Source organism: Nomascus leucogenys, chromosome 7b (assembly GCF_006542625.1).
Source record: "Nomascus leucogenys isolate Asia chromosome 7b, Asia_NLE_v1, whole genome shotgun sequence".
Taxonomy (NCBI): Eukaryota; Metazoa; Chordata; class Mammalia; order Primates; family Hylobatidae; genus Nomascus; species Nomascus leucogenys.
In genome coordinates, this window is record NC_044387.1 from 46,236,304 (window position 1) to 46,251,217 (window position 14,914).

At 56.9% G+C, this 14,914-nt stretch overlaps 1 protein-coding gene and 1 non-coding gene across 4 annotated transcripts; both read right to left on the reverse strand.

Moving 5' to 3' along the window:
* Nucleotides 1–3,919: 3,919 nt before the first annotated feature.
* RANBP1 (RAN binding protein 1) lies at nucleotides 3,920–14,855 on the reverse strand. Of its 3 annotated transcripts, none has more exons than XM_030815818.1 (6): nucleotides 14,593–14,855; nucleotides 13,089–13,225; nucleotides 9,802–9,959; nucleotides 5,834–5,962; nucleotides 4,903–4,968; nucleotides 3,920–4,317 (listed from the first exon to the last, which is right to left on the reverse strand). In XM_030815818.1, the coding sequence occupies exons 1-6, from the start codon at nucleotides 14,605–14,607 to the stop codon at nucleotides 4,220–4,222; spliced, it is 603 nt and encodes a 200-aa protein (XP_030671678.1). In that variant the 5' UTR covers nucleotides 14,608–14,855; the 3' UTR covers nucleotides 3,920–4,219. The 3 variants fall into 3 exon arrangements, with proteins under 3 accessions (XP_030671678.1, XP_030671677.1, XP_012363617.1); XM_030815817.1 differs by having other exon boundaries at nucleotides 3,920–4,320; nucleotides 14,593–14,750; XM_012508163.2 differs by lacking the exon at nucleotides 14,593–14,855 and adding an exon at nucleotides 13,936–14,503.
* LOC115836173 lies at nucleotides 4,745–4,869 on the reverse strand. Its single transcript, XR_004031162.1, has one exon. It is a non-coding gene; the product is annotated as a small nucleolar RNA SNORA77 (small nucleolar RNA).
* Nucleotides 14,856–14,914: the final 59 nt, after the last annotated feature.

The following is a 14,914-nucleotide window of genomic DNA, read 5'->3' on the forward strand; positions in this document are numbered from 1 at the left end:
CACGTCCTGGCCCGAGCTGCGGGCTTGAGAGACGGTCGGCTGGAGCCCCCATCCTCCCCGAGGCGAGGCCCTCTGGGAAGCTCGGCGCCCCGGCCCTGCCCGATAGGCCCGGCGCGTCTCCTCCCGCAGGAAATCCCACCCGCCCCGCCGCCGCTTAAGGTGGACCGGGCGGGGGCCGACGGCGCTGTGGGCGGGGTGGGGCGGGGCTTTGTGTTGGTCCCCCCTGGCAGAGCAGGCGGTGCCAGCGGGAGACCCTCAGTCAAGCTCCGGAGCCTCCCCAGTGAGGGTCATTGTCCTCAGCCACTCCAACATGCCCCGAGCGCCCTCTGTTCTGAAACCCAGACCCATTAGACCCCTCCCTAGGTGGAGATCTGTGGGGTGGGCCTCACCCATCGCCCCCAGCCCTGAGTGTCTGCTCCTCTACAACCAGAACCCCGAGCGGCCCTACCCTGCGGCACAGGCATGAGGCTCCTTGGCCTGGAGGCCCCTGCTCGCCTGGGGAAGCACCTGGCCGCAGCTCCTCAGGGTGGGCAGGCCAGGGTTGTGGCTATTGGAGGGAGGAACCCAGGACTGGGGCCGGGACCCAACCCTTAATGCAACTAACTACTGCACAGCAGAAATGGTGATGGGCTTTCTCCCAGGCAGCCATAGGGGTAAGCACTGCTCTCAGGGTGCCCTGCTCCAGGAGGCCCAGCCTGGAGCACTCCCAAGCACTGATGGTAGCTCTGAGGCAGTGGAGGGGTCTCAGGGCACAATGGTGAGCCTAGAGCAGACACCACTGGAGCAGACACCTCGTTACCTGGGCTCTGCAGTGGCCACGAGTGAGCCTCTCAGTTGGCAACACACCTGACACCTGGCACCCATCTCCAGCCTCCCCCTTGCTCGTACCTTCCCCCATGAAGTGTCTCCTCTAGTGGCATATGCCACAGAGCCCCTCAGGGTCCAGGTCTGACTCCATGCCCATGCTCTGTGCAGGGTGCCAGGACTGTCACCTTCCTCCACCAGCTGAACCCTGGAGTAAACTGCCAAATGCTGACAGTGGGAAGAAGCGGAATCAGGCCTACTTGGTGAGACCCCTTTTCCCTTAAGTTTTTAACACAGGGTTTCACTCTGCCACCCAGGCTGGAGTGCAGGGGTGCAATCATGGCTCACTGAAGCCTCAACCTCCAGGGTTCGAGTGATCCTCCCGCCTCAGCTTCCCAAATAGCTGGGACCACAGATGTGCATCACCATGCCAGGCTATTTTTTATTTTTTATTTTTTTGTAGAGATAGGGTTTCTCACTATGTTGCCCAAGCTGGCCTTGAACTCCTGGCCTGAAGTGATCCTCCCGCTTTTGCCTCCCAAAGTGCTGGGGTTACAGGTGTCAACCATTGCATCTAGCCTTGGGATCCCTTTTCCTTAACATAGAGGCCTGGGCAGAGGGGTCCCAAGTAGTGCGGACCCGCTACTGAAGACAGAACAGAGCGAGGTCGGCACCGGCCTCCCCCACCAACATGGCTGCCAAGCCCATGGCCTAGTTTCCTCCCCAAGAAGAGCTAAGATCCCAGGGAAAAGGAAAATGAAGCAGAAAGCAGGAGGCTCTCCAGCCTGCAGCCCGGCGGACAGACCTGGGATGGAAGGCTGAACCACACTGCATTCTCACACAGTCCCCAGCACTGGCAGGACCCCATTCCGCTCACCGTTGTCTGCCAAAGGGAACCCAATGGAAACACAATGGGCTGGATAGCTGGCACAAGTGCCTACATGGGCGTCCTTGTATAGCCTACCCTGTGGTCCCGTGGGGCCAGCACGCGGACGCATTCTGTCTCCCAGCACAGGTCCCTTCCCCTAGGCACCATCACATCCTGCAGTGTCAACAAGCTGCATCCTCAAATGCGCCCTGCAACACAGCCCCACCACAGGATGGCACTGTCTCCCAGCCATTCCGAGGGGCCTTCCCACGGTTGGGGACTCTCCCTTGGAGACATTTCTCCCATCCCCAGATGAAGGAAGTCAGCCTGGAATTTTATTGGAACCCCAAATCAAATACAGAATGCTAAACATCCTTTCTGTGCTGGGGGGGTGCCTGTCCTAGCCAAGGGCTTCTCTCCTGGAAGCTCCAGCCAGTGCAAGGGGCCCTCCCTTTCACAGACATCAAAGCCTCCAACTGACACCTGTATCCAACCTGAGGCCCCAGGGGTCACCGAGAGTGCGGCACAGCAAGGTACCGTCTGCAGTGGACGGCGTCACCCTCCCAACACGAGGACCTCACTCGGCACAGGGCACAGGCTTCACCTCTTCTTGGGTGCAAAGTGCACCACTGTCCCCCTGCCAACCTGCTGGAGGCAAGCAGTCCATGAGCATGAGGGCCACAGCTCACAGAACACAGTCAAGATGCCAGTGAGGAGTCGTCAGTTGGGCTTTTTAAAACCTAGAGCAAAGACCATACCTTCAGGGACCATTTCCATAGTTCATTACCAAAGACGTTTCTCTGAACATGTAGGGCACTGGAAACCACGAGGAGTCGGCACAGCCTTCTCTCCTGAGCTGGCCTTTCCCTCTGCAGGGGCCACTCTGCCACAGGGACCCACCAAAGTCAGCCTTGGCTGATGCTAGAGACCATAAAGTGGTTCCCATTTATGTAAAAATAAACCTGAGAGTAGCTGCCTTTGGAAGTACATCCCCCAGAGCGGCGGTCCCCAACCCTTTCAGCACCAATGATCAGTTTGGTGGAAAACATTTTTCCATGGACCAGGGTGGGGGAGTGGTTTCAGGATGAAACTGTCCACCTCAGATCATCAGGCATTAGGTTCTCATGAGGAGTGCACGACCCAGATTCCTCACATGCGCAGTTCACGTTAGGGGTTGCACTCCTATAGGAATCTAACGCCCTGCTTATCTGAGGGGAGGCACTCAGGTGGTAAAGCTCGCTCGCCCACCACTCACCTCCTGCTGTGTGGCCCAGTTCTTAGGCCACAGACTTGTACCGGTCGGCAGGCCAGGGATTGGGGACCCCTGCCCCAGAGAGGCAAAGGACTGGTGTTTAAACCAGCAGGCAGTCACCAGACAGGACACAGCACATGGAGGTCAGAAAGAACAGGGCCCAGGCCCAGGTGGAGGGCACGAAAGAGCAAGTGATGGCAGCAGGCAGCCAGCCTCAGAGTGAAACACGTCTGGTAGGTGTTCATGACAAACGGTGACAGGGCATGTTATGGCAGTTGGGACCACACACTTAAGATGGCATTTGCAGAGACAATCCATTATACATGACAACCCCCAATGGCATACTAGAAAATATCTCCTTATTTAAAGTTACCGCAGATGCCCATAACTCCAACACTGCCAAGTGTGGACTTCAAGTCCAGGAGGCCAAGACCCCAGTTTTCTCCAAGGCCAGGGTACAACAGGCTTTCCAACAGAAGAGCTATAGGGCTGAGCCCCACCCAGCACACCAGACTGGCCTTTCCCCCCACAGGGGCCACTCTGCCACAGGGGCCAGTCAGCCCTGGCCGATGCTGGAGACCCTGCTCAGTTGGCTACTGCCTCCCTGCTCCAAAGCCAAGGTACTCCGGTGGTCTTCCTTTCTCTCCTCAAAACACAGAAGCCCACCCTTCCTCACCATAGAAAAAAAGCAGTGGCTGTTCAGGCCATAAGACACAGTGGAGCCTGCCTCGGCAGAGCCCACGCTGCCCAGCCCACAGCCGTGCATTAGTACCACACCTGGCACCAGACACCCCTGGCCAGGCTCCCTCACCAGCACCAGCTCAAGACACCTCAGCTTCAAGGCCCACAGCAAGATACTTGCACGACCTCAGACACCAGGGCGAATCTCCCAGGAACCCAGGCTGGGCTGCGGACAGGCCTGGACATACACCTGAGGGGCTTAGGCAAGCGGCACACAGCGCAGGGGCCCGTACACACACAGTCCTGCCATCTGGTCCAGGTTCCAAATGTGTTTTTTATTCACTATTTTTGATGACTATAAATAAGTGTTTCCACTATGGAAAAGAAAGTTAGCACAGTACATTTTCATGACTGGGGAATGGATTTTCTGAAGTCATCTTCAATAGGGCAAAAACTTAGAAACAAAAAAAAAAACCTGAATGTTGAATTCAGTTCTTTATATAACGTCCCTTGTAAAAATGAAAGAATAAAAACAAACCGAAAAAGAGGGGCAGGGTAAAAATTTTTTAAAAAAAGGAAAGGAAAGATAGGAAAAGAAAATAAAATAAGACGATTTATTGCTTCTCCTCAGCATCCTCCTTGGTCTCCTCCTTCACCGAGAGAGCTTCTAGCTTTTCCGCCACTTTTTCGGCATGATCGTTTTTGCCTGATCCTGCTAAAAACACAAGCAGCACAGTGAGAAAACAGAAGCACGGTGCATTCAAGCACATGGCCCTCGCCAAGCCAGTCCCAAGTGCCATCACCCACCCACAGCGGCTTGCCCGCCCTCAGGACAGACTCCGGCCTGGCCAAGCCACCTCCTGGAGTCTGTCTTCTTGAAATTCAATGACGAAAGGAAGCCAAGTGGATGCATTCAAGCACTCTCTAGACCATGGTCAGGCTGCTCAGTGACATCTGGTCACTTGCCACCACAGCTGCAGTCCAGCCTCATGGCAGAGGTGACCAAGCCCTCTGAGACAAACCGAGGACCATCATAAAGCACCTTCTGGTGAGCTCCAGGCAGTGCCTGGACTCCAATGCCTGCCCAATTGGATGTGAGCCCAGCAACACTGACAAGTGCTCAGGGCTCCCCAGGAAGCACCTGTGTCCCCAGAGAGCTGCATCGCCCTGGATAGGTGAGGCGGCCACAGTACCCTGGAATGTTTATCTGGCAGACAGAAAAAGCACCCGCCTGGAAGTACAGTCAGGTGCAGAGTGAGTCTGCAAAGAAGCCCCCCGACCCATGGCACCACGTCACCTTTCTTTTCTCTCTCTTCAATCTCTTTCCTGCATTCTTCAAACTTTGTTTTGAATTTCTGTGCATCTGTGGAAGGGAGAGCGAAGACTTCCTAAGAACTGTGAGCAGTGGAAGGGACATGCCCTGCCGGGTCTGAAGAGTTGGGATTCAGAGAAGACCCATTTCATGGTAATTTCTGACCTAAGAAAGGACTGGTCCACCTGACATCAGCCCTGGCCTTCTGTCTTCATCTGACTGCACCCATTTGGGCAGAGCGGTAGAGCACGGACCCTTGGGCAACCAAGGGGCACGGGCCTCTTTGCCACAGGCTTGGCTCCCAACCGTGTTGGAAAGGCTGCTGGGACAGCCACTCCCAGAGCCAAGGACAAGGTCACTCGGCACCAAACGGCCAGCTACCAGGCGCCAGGCCACAGTACCCACTGACTACTCCAGGAGCCACTGGACGCAGCTTGGACGATCTGGACTGGAAAGACTTCTGAGCAGGGGAGAGATCAGCCTGGGCCTGTGGATCTCTCTGCCCAGCCCCTGCTGGCACCCAGGCAACCATGAGGGGCCCCTGGCCCCAGTGAACCAGAAGCCTGGCATGAGGATCAGCACTGGGAGGAAGCCCTGGGTTGGGCCTCGGGCACCGCAACACCTGATGGGAACCGGAGCTTGAAGAGCAAACCAAAGTGCCAGCCACAAGGCGGCTGAGCGGGCACTGCTGTTCACCAGCTACTTGGCACAGCTTTGAGTTTAAGGGGGAAGGCGCTGCTCATGGCTTCAGTCTGGGCATGGCCCCCAAACAGCAGGGCAGGGCAGCCCACACGACACACTTCCCAGTTACTGCCTCCTCTCCCCAAAAGGCAACAGCGTTTGTTGCACATAACCTGCCACGCTGCCAAGCAGGTGAGCCCCAAGTCGGGCAGGTCCCCAGGGCCCCTTGGCTCACTCTCAGCATTCAGGAAGCGGATGGCCAGCAGCTCTGGCTTGGGGCACTCGTCGGCGAAGTCAGCGTGGGTGTTCCAGACCCAGGCACGGTCGCTACCTGCATTGGGCTTCAGCTCCATCATCGGCGTGACTGAGGAGAGAGAAGCTCGTGAAGATGGTGGGATGACTGCAAAGGGCAGCCCACCCAGCCCTCGGCCACAGAGCACCCTGCTCACCAACCTGAGAGGTCTGTTTCAGACAACACAGGGACAGTCTGGGGTTGCAGAACCAGGCTTAGACAAAGTACCACAGTGCCTGAGTTTTATTCAAACCTCTTTGAAAATGCCCCATATTCACTTAAAACCAGGACCATCCTAACCAGGAATGGGCAGCCTGCTCCCTGACCATAAGGCCATCTCCATGAGGAGCTCCTGAGCTGTGTTCAAGACCACTTGGCACACAGACCCCCACCTCCAGAAATGCAGAGAAGCAGAGCTGGCAAAGCAGGCCCCAGCTGCATCCCAGGGCTGCACTCAAGCCCAACCCTGATCCCCTTGATTCTGACCCCGGCCGTGAAGTCAGAAGCCCAGGGTCAGACATCAGGGCACAAGGCCCAGGGGGCCCAGTCTTTCCTGAGGGAACCCAACACATAGAGCCAGCCTATCTGAAAGTGGGGGGGGGGCAGCAGAAGGCTAGAAAGTGGGGCAGTTGCCAGAAGGGAGCCCACTGGGGGCCGCGGCCATGCATCCCCATGACTGATGCAGGAGTGCCCACCTGCATCCCCCCCATGACTGAAGCCTGGAGGGCACAGGAGACAGAGCCACGGCCTGCAATGGACGCCTCCATCCCAACTCCCCAGGCACAGGCAGTCCCAAGGGGAGATGGCCCTGCAGGCGACCACTCTTCAGAACAGCTCCCTGAGAACCCAGACCATCCCAGGTGCCCATGCCCAGTCCAGGCCACATGCACCCCCAGGATACCCCTACATGTCACCATCTGAACTGGGAGCTGAGGGGGGTCTCGTCTACTGCAGCCCGCCACAGCGGATGCCAGGCCCCCTGCATGCCCCCTTCACACCCCGCCCCTGAACCAGCCCACAGCCTCTCCGACACCCTACCCAGAGGCCAGCCTCTACCCACTGCTACTTTCCCTGTCTACCAAGGGCCCATGATGGGCACAAGACACTGCTGGCTACGCAGATGGCTCTGCCCAGGTGCCCAGGGGCCCAGGACCAACTTATGATGCACACACAACAACCCACAACCTGACCCAGGCTCTGGGAGCAGCACAGGGCATCAGGGAAGACCCCCAAGGAAATGATTCAAACTGGGCTCGAGGAGGAGGAGGACCAGCCAGAGTGCAAGCTCCCCCAGGACTAGACATGCTGGGCAGGGAGGGAGGAGAACCCAGGAGCCAGTTCCCAAGGAAGTCTGGCAGGCCAGGCCATGCAACAAGGCGCTCACGGCATAGGCAGACCACCGTCCACCCCTCTGCATCGCCCTCAAGGGCTGAGCCACTCAGGCTCCTGCCAGCAGTCATCCTGCACCTGGGATGAGGGGCCCTGCCCCACTGGACACGCCTGACACTCAGCAAACGACACTAGGAAGCTTACCAAGGGACGTCCCAGGACAACGGTACTTCCAAACATGCCAACAAGCCAGGCAGCACAGGTTCAATCTAAAGACAGCTGGCAGCCAGCCATACTCGGGACAACCTAACTGCCACTTCTTTGCAGGCCAGGCTGGACCCCTCACAGGGTGGCTAGAGCTCTTGGCTCAACCTGCCCAAAGGCTTCTACTTATATAGCTTCACAGGCGCCCAGGACCTGGCCACCTTCTCAGCCCTGTTCCCCTCCCATTTCCTCCCCAGGAGGATCCTGGTAAGGGTAGAACACACCACAACTGGGGAGGCTGGTGCCTGGGCACCTCACACATCTGCTCTCACACTGCCCGGACACCCCCAATCTCTCTCTCACACACACACACACACACCTTCAAATACCACACCCCCCCGATACCACACCCCCTCAGACACCAAACCCCCCCGACACCACACACACACCCCCGACACCACACACCCCAACACCCCCAGACACCACACACACCCCAACACCCCCAGACACCACACACACACCCAACCACACTCCCCCAGACACCACAAACCCCCCTAGACACCAAACACCAGATGCCCCTACACACACCCCTGGATACCACACCCCCCGCCCCACCCAGACACCACACACTGTACACCTCCCCAGACACCACACACACACCCCAAGACACCACACATGCCCCAACACACCTTCAGACACCACACAGCCCCTGCCCAGACCACAAATCTTTAGACACTACACACACCCCCAGACACCACATACACACCCCAAACACCAAACACCCAACCACACACCCGACACCACACACACACACCCAACCACACATCCCCAGACACCATACCCAACCACACCCCCACCACACCCCCGACTCCCAACTATACACCCCAAAACACCACACCCAACCACACCCCCCAGACACCACAAACCCCCCGACACCAAACACCGCCCCCCAGATGCCCCCTACACACACTCCTAGATAACACACACCCCCCCAAGACACCACACACCTTCAGACACCACACAGCCCCGACACCACACTTTCAGACACTACACACAACCCCCAGACACCACATACACACCCCAAACACCCAGACACCACACACACCAAGACACTACACCCAACCACACACCCCACCAAACATCCCAGACACCAGACCCCCAACCACCCCCGAGACACCACACCCAACCACATACCCCACCACACCCCAGACCCCCAACTACACACCCCAGACCCCCAACTACACACCCCCAAACACCACACCCAACCACACACCCCTAGACACCACACACCCCCTGCCCCAGACACACCTTCAGACACCATAGTCCCCCAGACCACACACCTTCAGAAACTACACACACCCCCAGACACCACACCACACACCCCCAGACACCACACATACCCAAGACACCACACACCCCCAGACACCACACCCAACCACACCCCCAAACACCACACCCAACCACACTCCCCCAGACACCACACCCCCTGCCCCAGACACCACAAACCCCCCCAGACACCAAACACCACCCCCAAATGCCCTCTACATACACCCCTAGATACCAGACACACCCCTCCAGACACCACACACTGTACACTCCTCCAGACACCACACACACACACTCTCAAGACACCACACATGCCCCGACACACCTTCAGACACCACACAGCCCCCCAGACCACACCTTCAAACACACCCCCCTACACCACATACACACCCCAAACACCAAACACCCAACCACACACCCCGACACCACACACACTCCCAAGACACCACAAACCCAACCACACACCCCAACACCACACCCAACCACACCCCCATATACCATACCCAACCACACCCCAGACACCAGACCCCCAACTACACACCCCCAAACACCACACCCAACCACACCTCTGACACCACACCCGCCCCCGCCCCAGACACCACACACACTCAACCACATACCCCCATACACTACCGCCAGTAGATACCACAGCCCCCCAGATACCACACACATACCCATCGACCCCCCCAAACACCAACCCCCACCCCCCACCCCCAAGACACCACACACACACACACACACACACACACACACAGAGCACCCCCTCGCCCTGCAGCACTCACTCCTCGTCCCGAGCCCAGCCTGGGCGCTGCGTCCTCCCATCAGGGCCCGTCTGGCTGACTCCACACCCCCGTGTGCTCTAAGCTTCGCTTCGGGCCTGCTCTGAGTTCAGAGGCACGTCTGAAAAACGTATTTCTGGTTTTAAATTCAACAAACACACCACAAACTTGCACTCCATGTAATAACACGCTCCCCAGCTCCCAGTCAGCCCTGAAAGAATCTTCCCAAAGGTCCCAGGCCGAGGTGTTGGGGCGGGCGTTCATGCCACCTACTGTAGTGATTGGCACAGATCTTCAGGGTCTTGTCCCTCCGCATGAGGAGGCGGATGGCCCCTTTCTCCTTGTGCTTCAGGAGCTTGACGTCACCAGTGCCTCGCTCCTTCCATTCTGGGAGATCGTTCTCGGAGGCAAATCGGAACAGTTTTGCCCGCCTGCAAGAAAAGCCGTGAGGTAAGAGTGCAGACCTGCAGCCCACATGCAGGACCTGCATGGGAGGACACAGGACAACTCTGCACTGCAGGACCCCATGCCTCCACGAACGCCCCAGCCCTTCTTCAGGCTCCAAGAACTTCCCGTCACGACACCACCAGAAAGCGCAGCAGCCCAACAAACTCCAGACCCAATGAACTCCAGGTCATCTTGAATTCCAGCTCCACAACCAAGAGAATTAGACGACTGGGCACGGTGGCTCACTTGTAATCCCAGCATTCTGGGAGGCCGAGGCAGGCAGGTCATCTGAGGTCAGGAGTTCAAAACTAGCCTGGCCAACATGGTGAAACCCCGTCTCTACTAAAAATACAAAAATCAGCTGGGCGTGGTGGAGGGTACCTGTAATCCCAGCTACTCAGGAGGCTGAGGCATGAAAATCACTTGAGCCTAGCAGGCAGAGGTTGCAGTGAGTGGAGATCGCCCCACTGCGCCTACAGTCACAATATTTCCCCCAGTGGGGACCAGCCTGGGCAACACAGCAAGACACTATCTCTAAAAAAGATAAAAAAAAATTAGCTGGACATGATGGCTAACACCCGTAGTCTCAGCTACTCAAGAGGCAGAGGGAGGAGGATCCCTTGAGCCCAGGAGTTCAAGGCTGCAGTGAGCCATGATCTCACTGCTGCACTCCAGCCTGGGTGAGAGTGAGACCCTATTTAAAAAAAAAAAAAAAAAAAAAAAAAGCCAGGCACAGTGGCTCACGCCTGTAATCCCACACTTTGGGAGGCCAAGGTGGGTAGATCACCTGGCGTCGGGGGTTCGAGACCAGCCTGACCAATGTGGAGAAACCCTATCTCTACTAAAAATACAAAATTAGCCGGGTGTGGTGGCACATGCCTGTAATCCCAGCTACTCGGGAGGCTGAGGCAGGAGAATCCCTTGAAGCCGGGAGGCACAGGTTGCGGTGAGCTGAGATCGCACCATTGCACACCAGCCTGGGCAACAAGAGCGAAACTCCATCTCAAACAAAAATAAAAGAGACCAGGCGCAGTGGCTCACGCCTGTAATTCCAGCACTTTGGGAGGCCAAGGCAGGTGGATCATGAGGTCGGGAGATCCAGACCATCCTGACTAACTTGGTGAAACTCCATCTCTACTAAAAATACAAAAAATCAGCCGGGCGTGGTGGCACGCGCCTATAGCCCCAGCTATTCAGGAGGCTGAGGCCGGAGAATCGCTTGAACCTGGGAGGCAGAGGTTGCAGTGAGCCAAGATTGCGCCACTGCACTCCAGCCTGGGCAACAGAGCAAGACTCCGTCCCATGGTCACTGTGCAAGAGCACCCCAGCCCCAGAGGTCTGCAGGGACAACATGGATCAGGTGCAGGCCAAAGACCTCCGTCACAACACCACCAGAAAGCACAGCAACCCAACAAACTCCAGGTCATCTTGAATTCCACTTCCACAACCAAGAGAATTAGACGACCGGGCGCGGTAGCTCACACCTGTAATCCCAGCATTCTGGGAGGCCGAGGCGAGGGGGTCATCTGAGGACAGATGACCCAGAGAAGAGGCCCAGGCCTCTAATCAGGCAACAGGCCCTGGCCAACACCCAGCCCTCCTGCCCAGGAGCAGCCCCTCCCGCTGGGGACCAGGGCACCCAGAATCCAGCAGTGCACTCAGGGCTCAGGCTGGCGCCCTCCCTGTGTCCAGCTCTACCTGCCTCTCAGACGACTCTGCTCTCTGACCCAACATGATTCTGGCAAGAGACTGTCTCATAAGGTTCCCCAACAGGATGCCCCTGGAGCTTTACTGGGAAGACCCAGGCCCACCCTGCTGGCCTCACCTCCCTCAGGGAGGGCCTGGGCCCAGGCCACCAGAAGCACCTCCCACCCGATGTAGGGAACAGAGGCAAGCACTTCACCACAGCAAGGAGCTGCTCCCAAACGGGGGCTGCGGCAACGCATCAGCAGAGTGGAGCCATGGCCACCCAGTGGCTTCAGGGAGATGTCCATCACCCTCTGTGACCAAAGGGTGACACACAGCTCTCCTTTCCCAGGTATCCCTCCTGGCCCCCTTCCTTGGAGAGGAAACTCACAGTAGGAATGACTCTCTGCTTCCCTCTCCCACCCCAGAGCAACCAAACCTTAACCTGGACTCTTAAAGCAACTTCAAGGGTGGGGGGTTCCATGAACTTGAACAGGGAAAAACTACAACCTCATTTTCACTGAGGTGTGTAACTAAACATGATGTTTGTTGCAATCCTGAGTGTAGGCGACAGGCCACAGTCTCTGTGGTGCTGTGACGCTGTCACAAGACACAAGGCTGGCACCCACCACCACAGCTAGCTCTTAACTGAAAGCGTCAAGAAGCACACATACAGAATTTTTTTAAGTGGTTTTAATAACTAAACCATCACCTATTTTCATGTGTTATCACAAGCATTATGTTGTGTATTAAGGGTGGGCCAGGCGCGGTAGCTCACGCCTGTAATCCCAGCACTTTGGGAGGCTGGGGCGGGCAGATCATGAGGTCAGGAGATCGAGACCATCCTGGCTAATACGGTGAAACCCCATCTACTAAAAATACAAAAAATTAGCCAGGCGTGGTGGCGGGTGCCTGTAGTCCCAGCTACTCCAGAAGCTGAGGCAGGAAAATGGCGTGAACCTGGGAGGCGGAGCTTGCAATGAGCCGAGATGGCGCCACTGCACTCCAGCCTGGGCTCAAAACAACAACAACATCAACAACAACAACAAACACCGGGTGGGGGATTTATAAGCTTCACAATGCCAAAGAAGTCTCTGCTGCAAAAACTTAAAACACCCTGCTCAACCAAGGGACTCCCTGGATCCTAAGAAGCCAGTGGCAAAAAAGGGCAGTGGGGCCGCCATGCCAGTGGACAGAGCAGCAATGATGGGATGCCCTTCATGCAACTGGCTGCAGGGCAGCAAGGGCCCCTGCTGAGGATTCATGAAAGGAACGGGTTAAATTTCCACATGGGATTAGTCACCAACTTCAGGCCCTTTCTTTAAGCAGCCTCAGTCTGATTAGAAGTCAGGCCAAGACCTGGACATCCATAAAAGTTGTAACCTCAACCTTAAAGAGTCCTATTTCTGGGACATCAGCCTACTTACATTTTAAAAAGTTCCTCTTCATCTTCTTCCAGCGTTTTAATTTCTTGCTCAGGAAGAGAAACTATTGGCTCAAACTGAGGGTCATGGTTGGACTCGTCTGTATTCTCAGTGGAAGTATCATGGTCCTCATGAGTGTCCTGTGGAGATACAAAGAGGTCACACTGCTGGCCTATGGATCTGGCTCACAACCAGAGCCCAACCAGTGCCTGCAGTGGTCAGCCCCTCGACAATGAAGGGACTTCAGACACAAGGATGGGCCCCACCCCAAAGCAAGAAATTAGGCCCACTCTTCCACACTAGGAAAGCTCTGCATTTACGCCCAGCTCCATACACTCAGTGCGTGAGCATAGAGTGAGACACCAGAGTTTGGGGCCCCTCCCCTAGATTCACAGACATCAATCAGATCCGTGCACAGACTGATGGGGGACCCTACAAGCCGCCAACACTTGCAGAGAGTGGCCTGGGAGAAACTGCCTCATCTCTTTGAGCATCAGTTTCTTCCTCATCCATAAAATGCAGATGATACCTGCTGTGTGAAGATCAAAGGACACAATGATGGGTCGAAATAGATTTTAAAATGTTACTTTAAAGCAAAATGTAACTATTTCAGTTTTTACTAATTAGGAAATAGTTGTGCTCTTGCTTACTAGAACGAAAAAAGTCGCTACAGGACTGCTAGTATTTACAATGGATTCACAGCTCTGCCAGCAATTTTTTCACAGTTCAGAAAATTAAGTTACTAACTAGATAAATTGTACCGGTGAAAGTCATGAAATCCTGGCCCAATTTAGAGAATAAGAAAGCACCAATAATCAAATTTTAGGTTCGAGTCTTCCAGAACACGTGCCTTGGTCACCCAGAAGTCCGTAAGAGACCCAAGACTTCACCACTAGACTCAAACTGGAAAAGAAAACATAAGCTTTTCGCTGCTCTTCACTGTTCCCCACAACACTGCGGCTCTGCAGCGGCCCGCACTCAACCAGACACCGCAGCCAACAAAGCCGCCGCCTGGGTCGGCGCATCTAGGACCTGTGCCCCACGCTAGAACACGAGCTTCTGCCACAGAGGCCAGTGGCGGTTCCAGACGTAAGAACCGAATCAATGAAGTGCTGCGTGGGCGACAGAAAGAATAAATGCACCGTACTAGTGGGGAGCCCCAAGTGGGCCGAGCCGGAGGAAACCCGCCGCCCGTACCAGTTCCCGGAGGCTGGGGCCGTCCCGCGTGTCGACGGCCGCTCCCCAACCACCCCAAGGTCACGCGGGCGCCCTGCAGCCCCCAGGCCTCTAAAGAGCCTGCACCCCCAAACGCCCCAATTCCGCAGGCCTCGAGACCCCAAACCCCACGCGCCCCGACTCCGCGCCACCGAGGCCCAGCAGACGGCCGAGCCTGCAGGCCGGCGGGGGTTGGTGGCGGCGGCGCGGGCCGCCCACGTGGCCGCTGATAACGGCCCCGGTCCCACCCGCCCCGCCCGCCCACCCTGTCCCCATTGGGGCCCGGCCGCACCTTGGCGGCCGCCATGGGGGCGCGGCGGCGGCGGCGGCTTGGCTGGGTCGGTCGTCGCTGGCTTCGCGGCCTCTCGGCGGCTACTCGTAGCTCCTTCCCTCCGCGTCTGGCGCCGGCACCTCCCGCCCGCCCGCTCTTCCCTCCGCCCCACGACCCGAACCTCGACCCCTGACCCCAGCGGCGGGAAACGCGCCGCGATTCAAAACCAGTACAGCTTTATTGGCTCAGGAGGCGGACACCCTCATTGTCCGGCCCGCCCCGCGCTTCCCGCCAAAACGCCCGCGGCGCATGCCCGGCCCGCCCGTCAGCCAGGGGAGCGCGC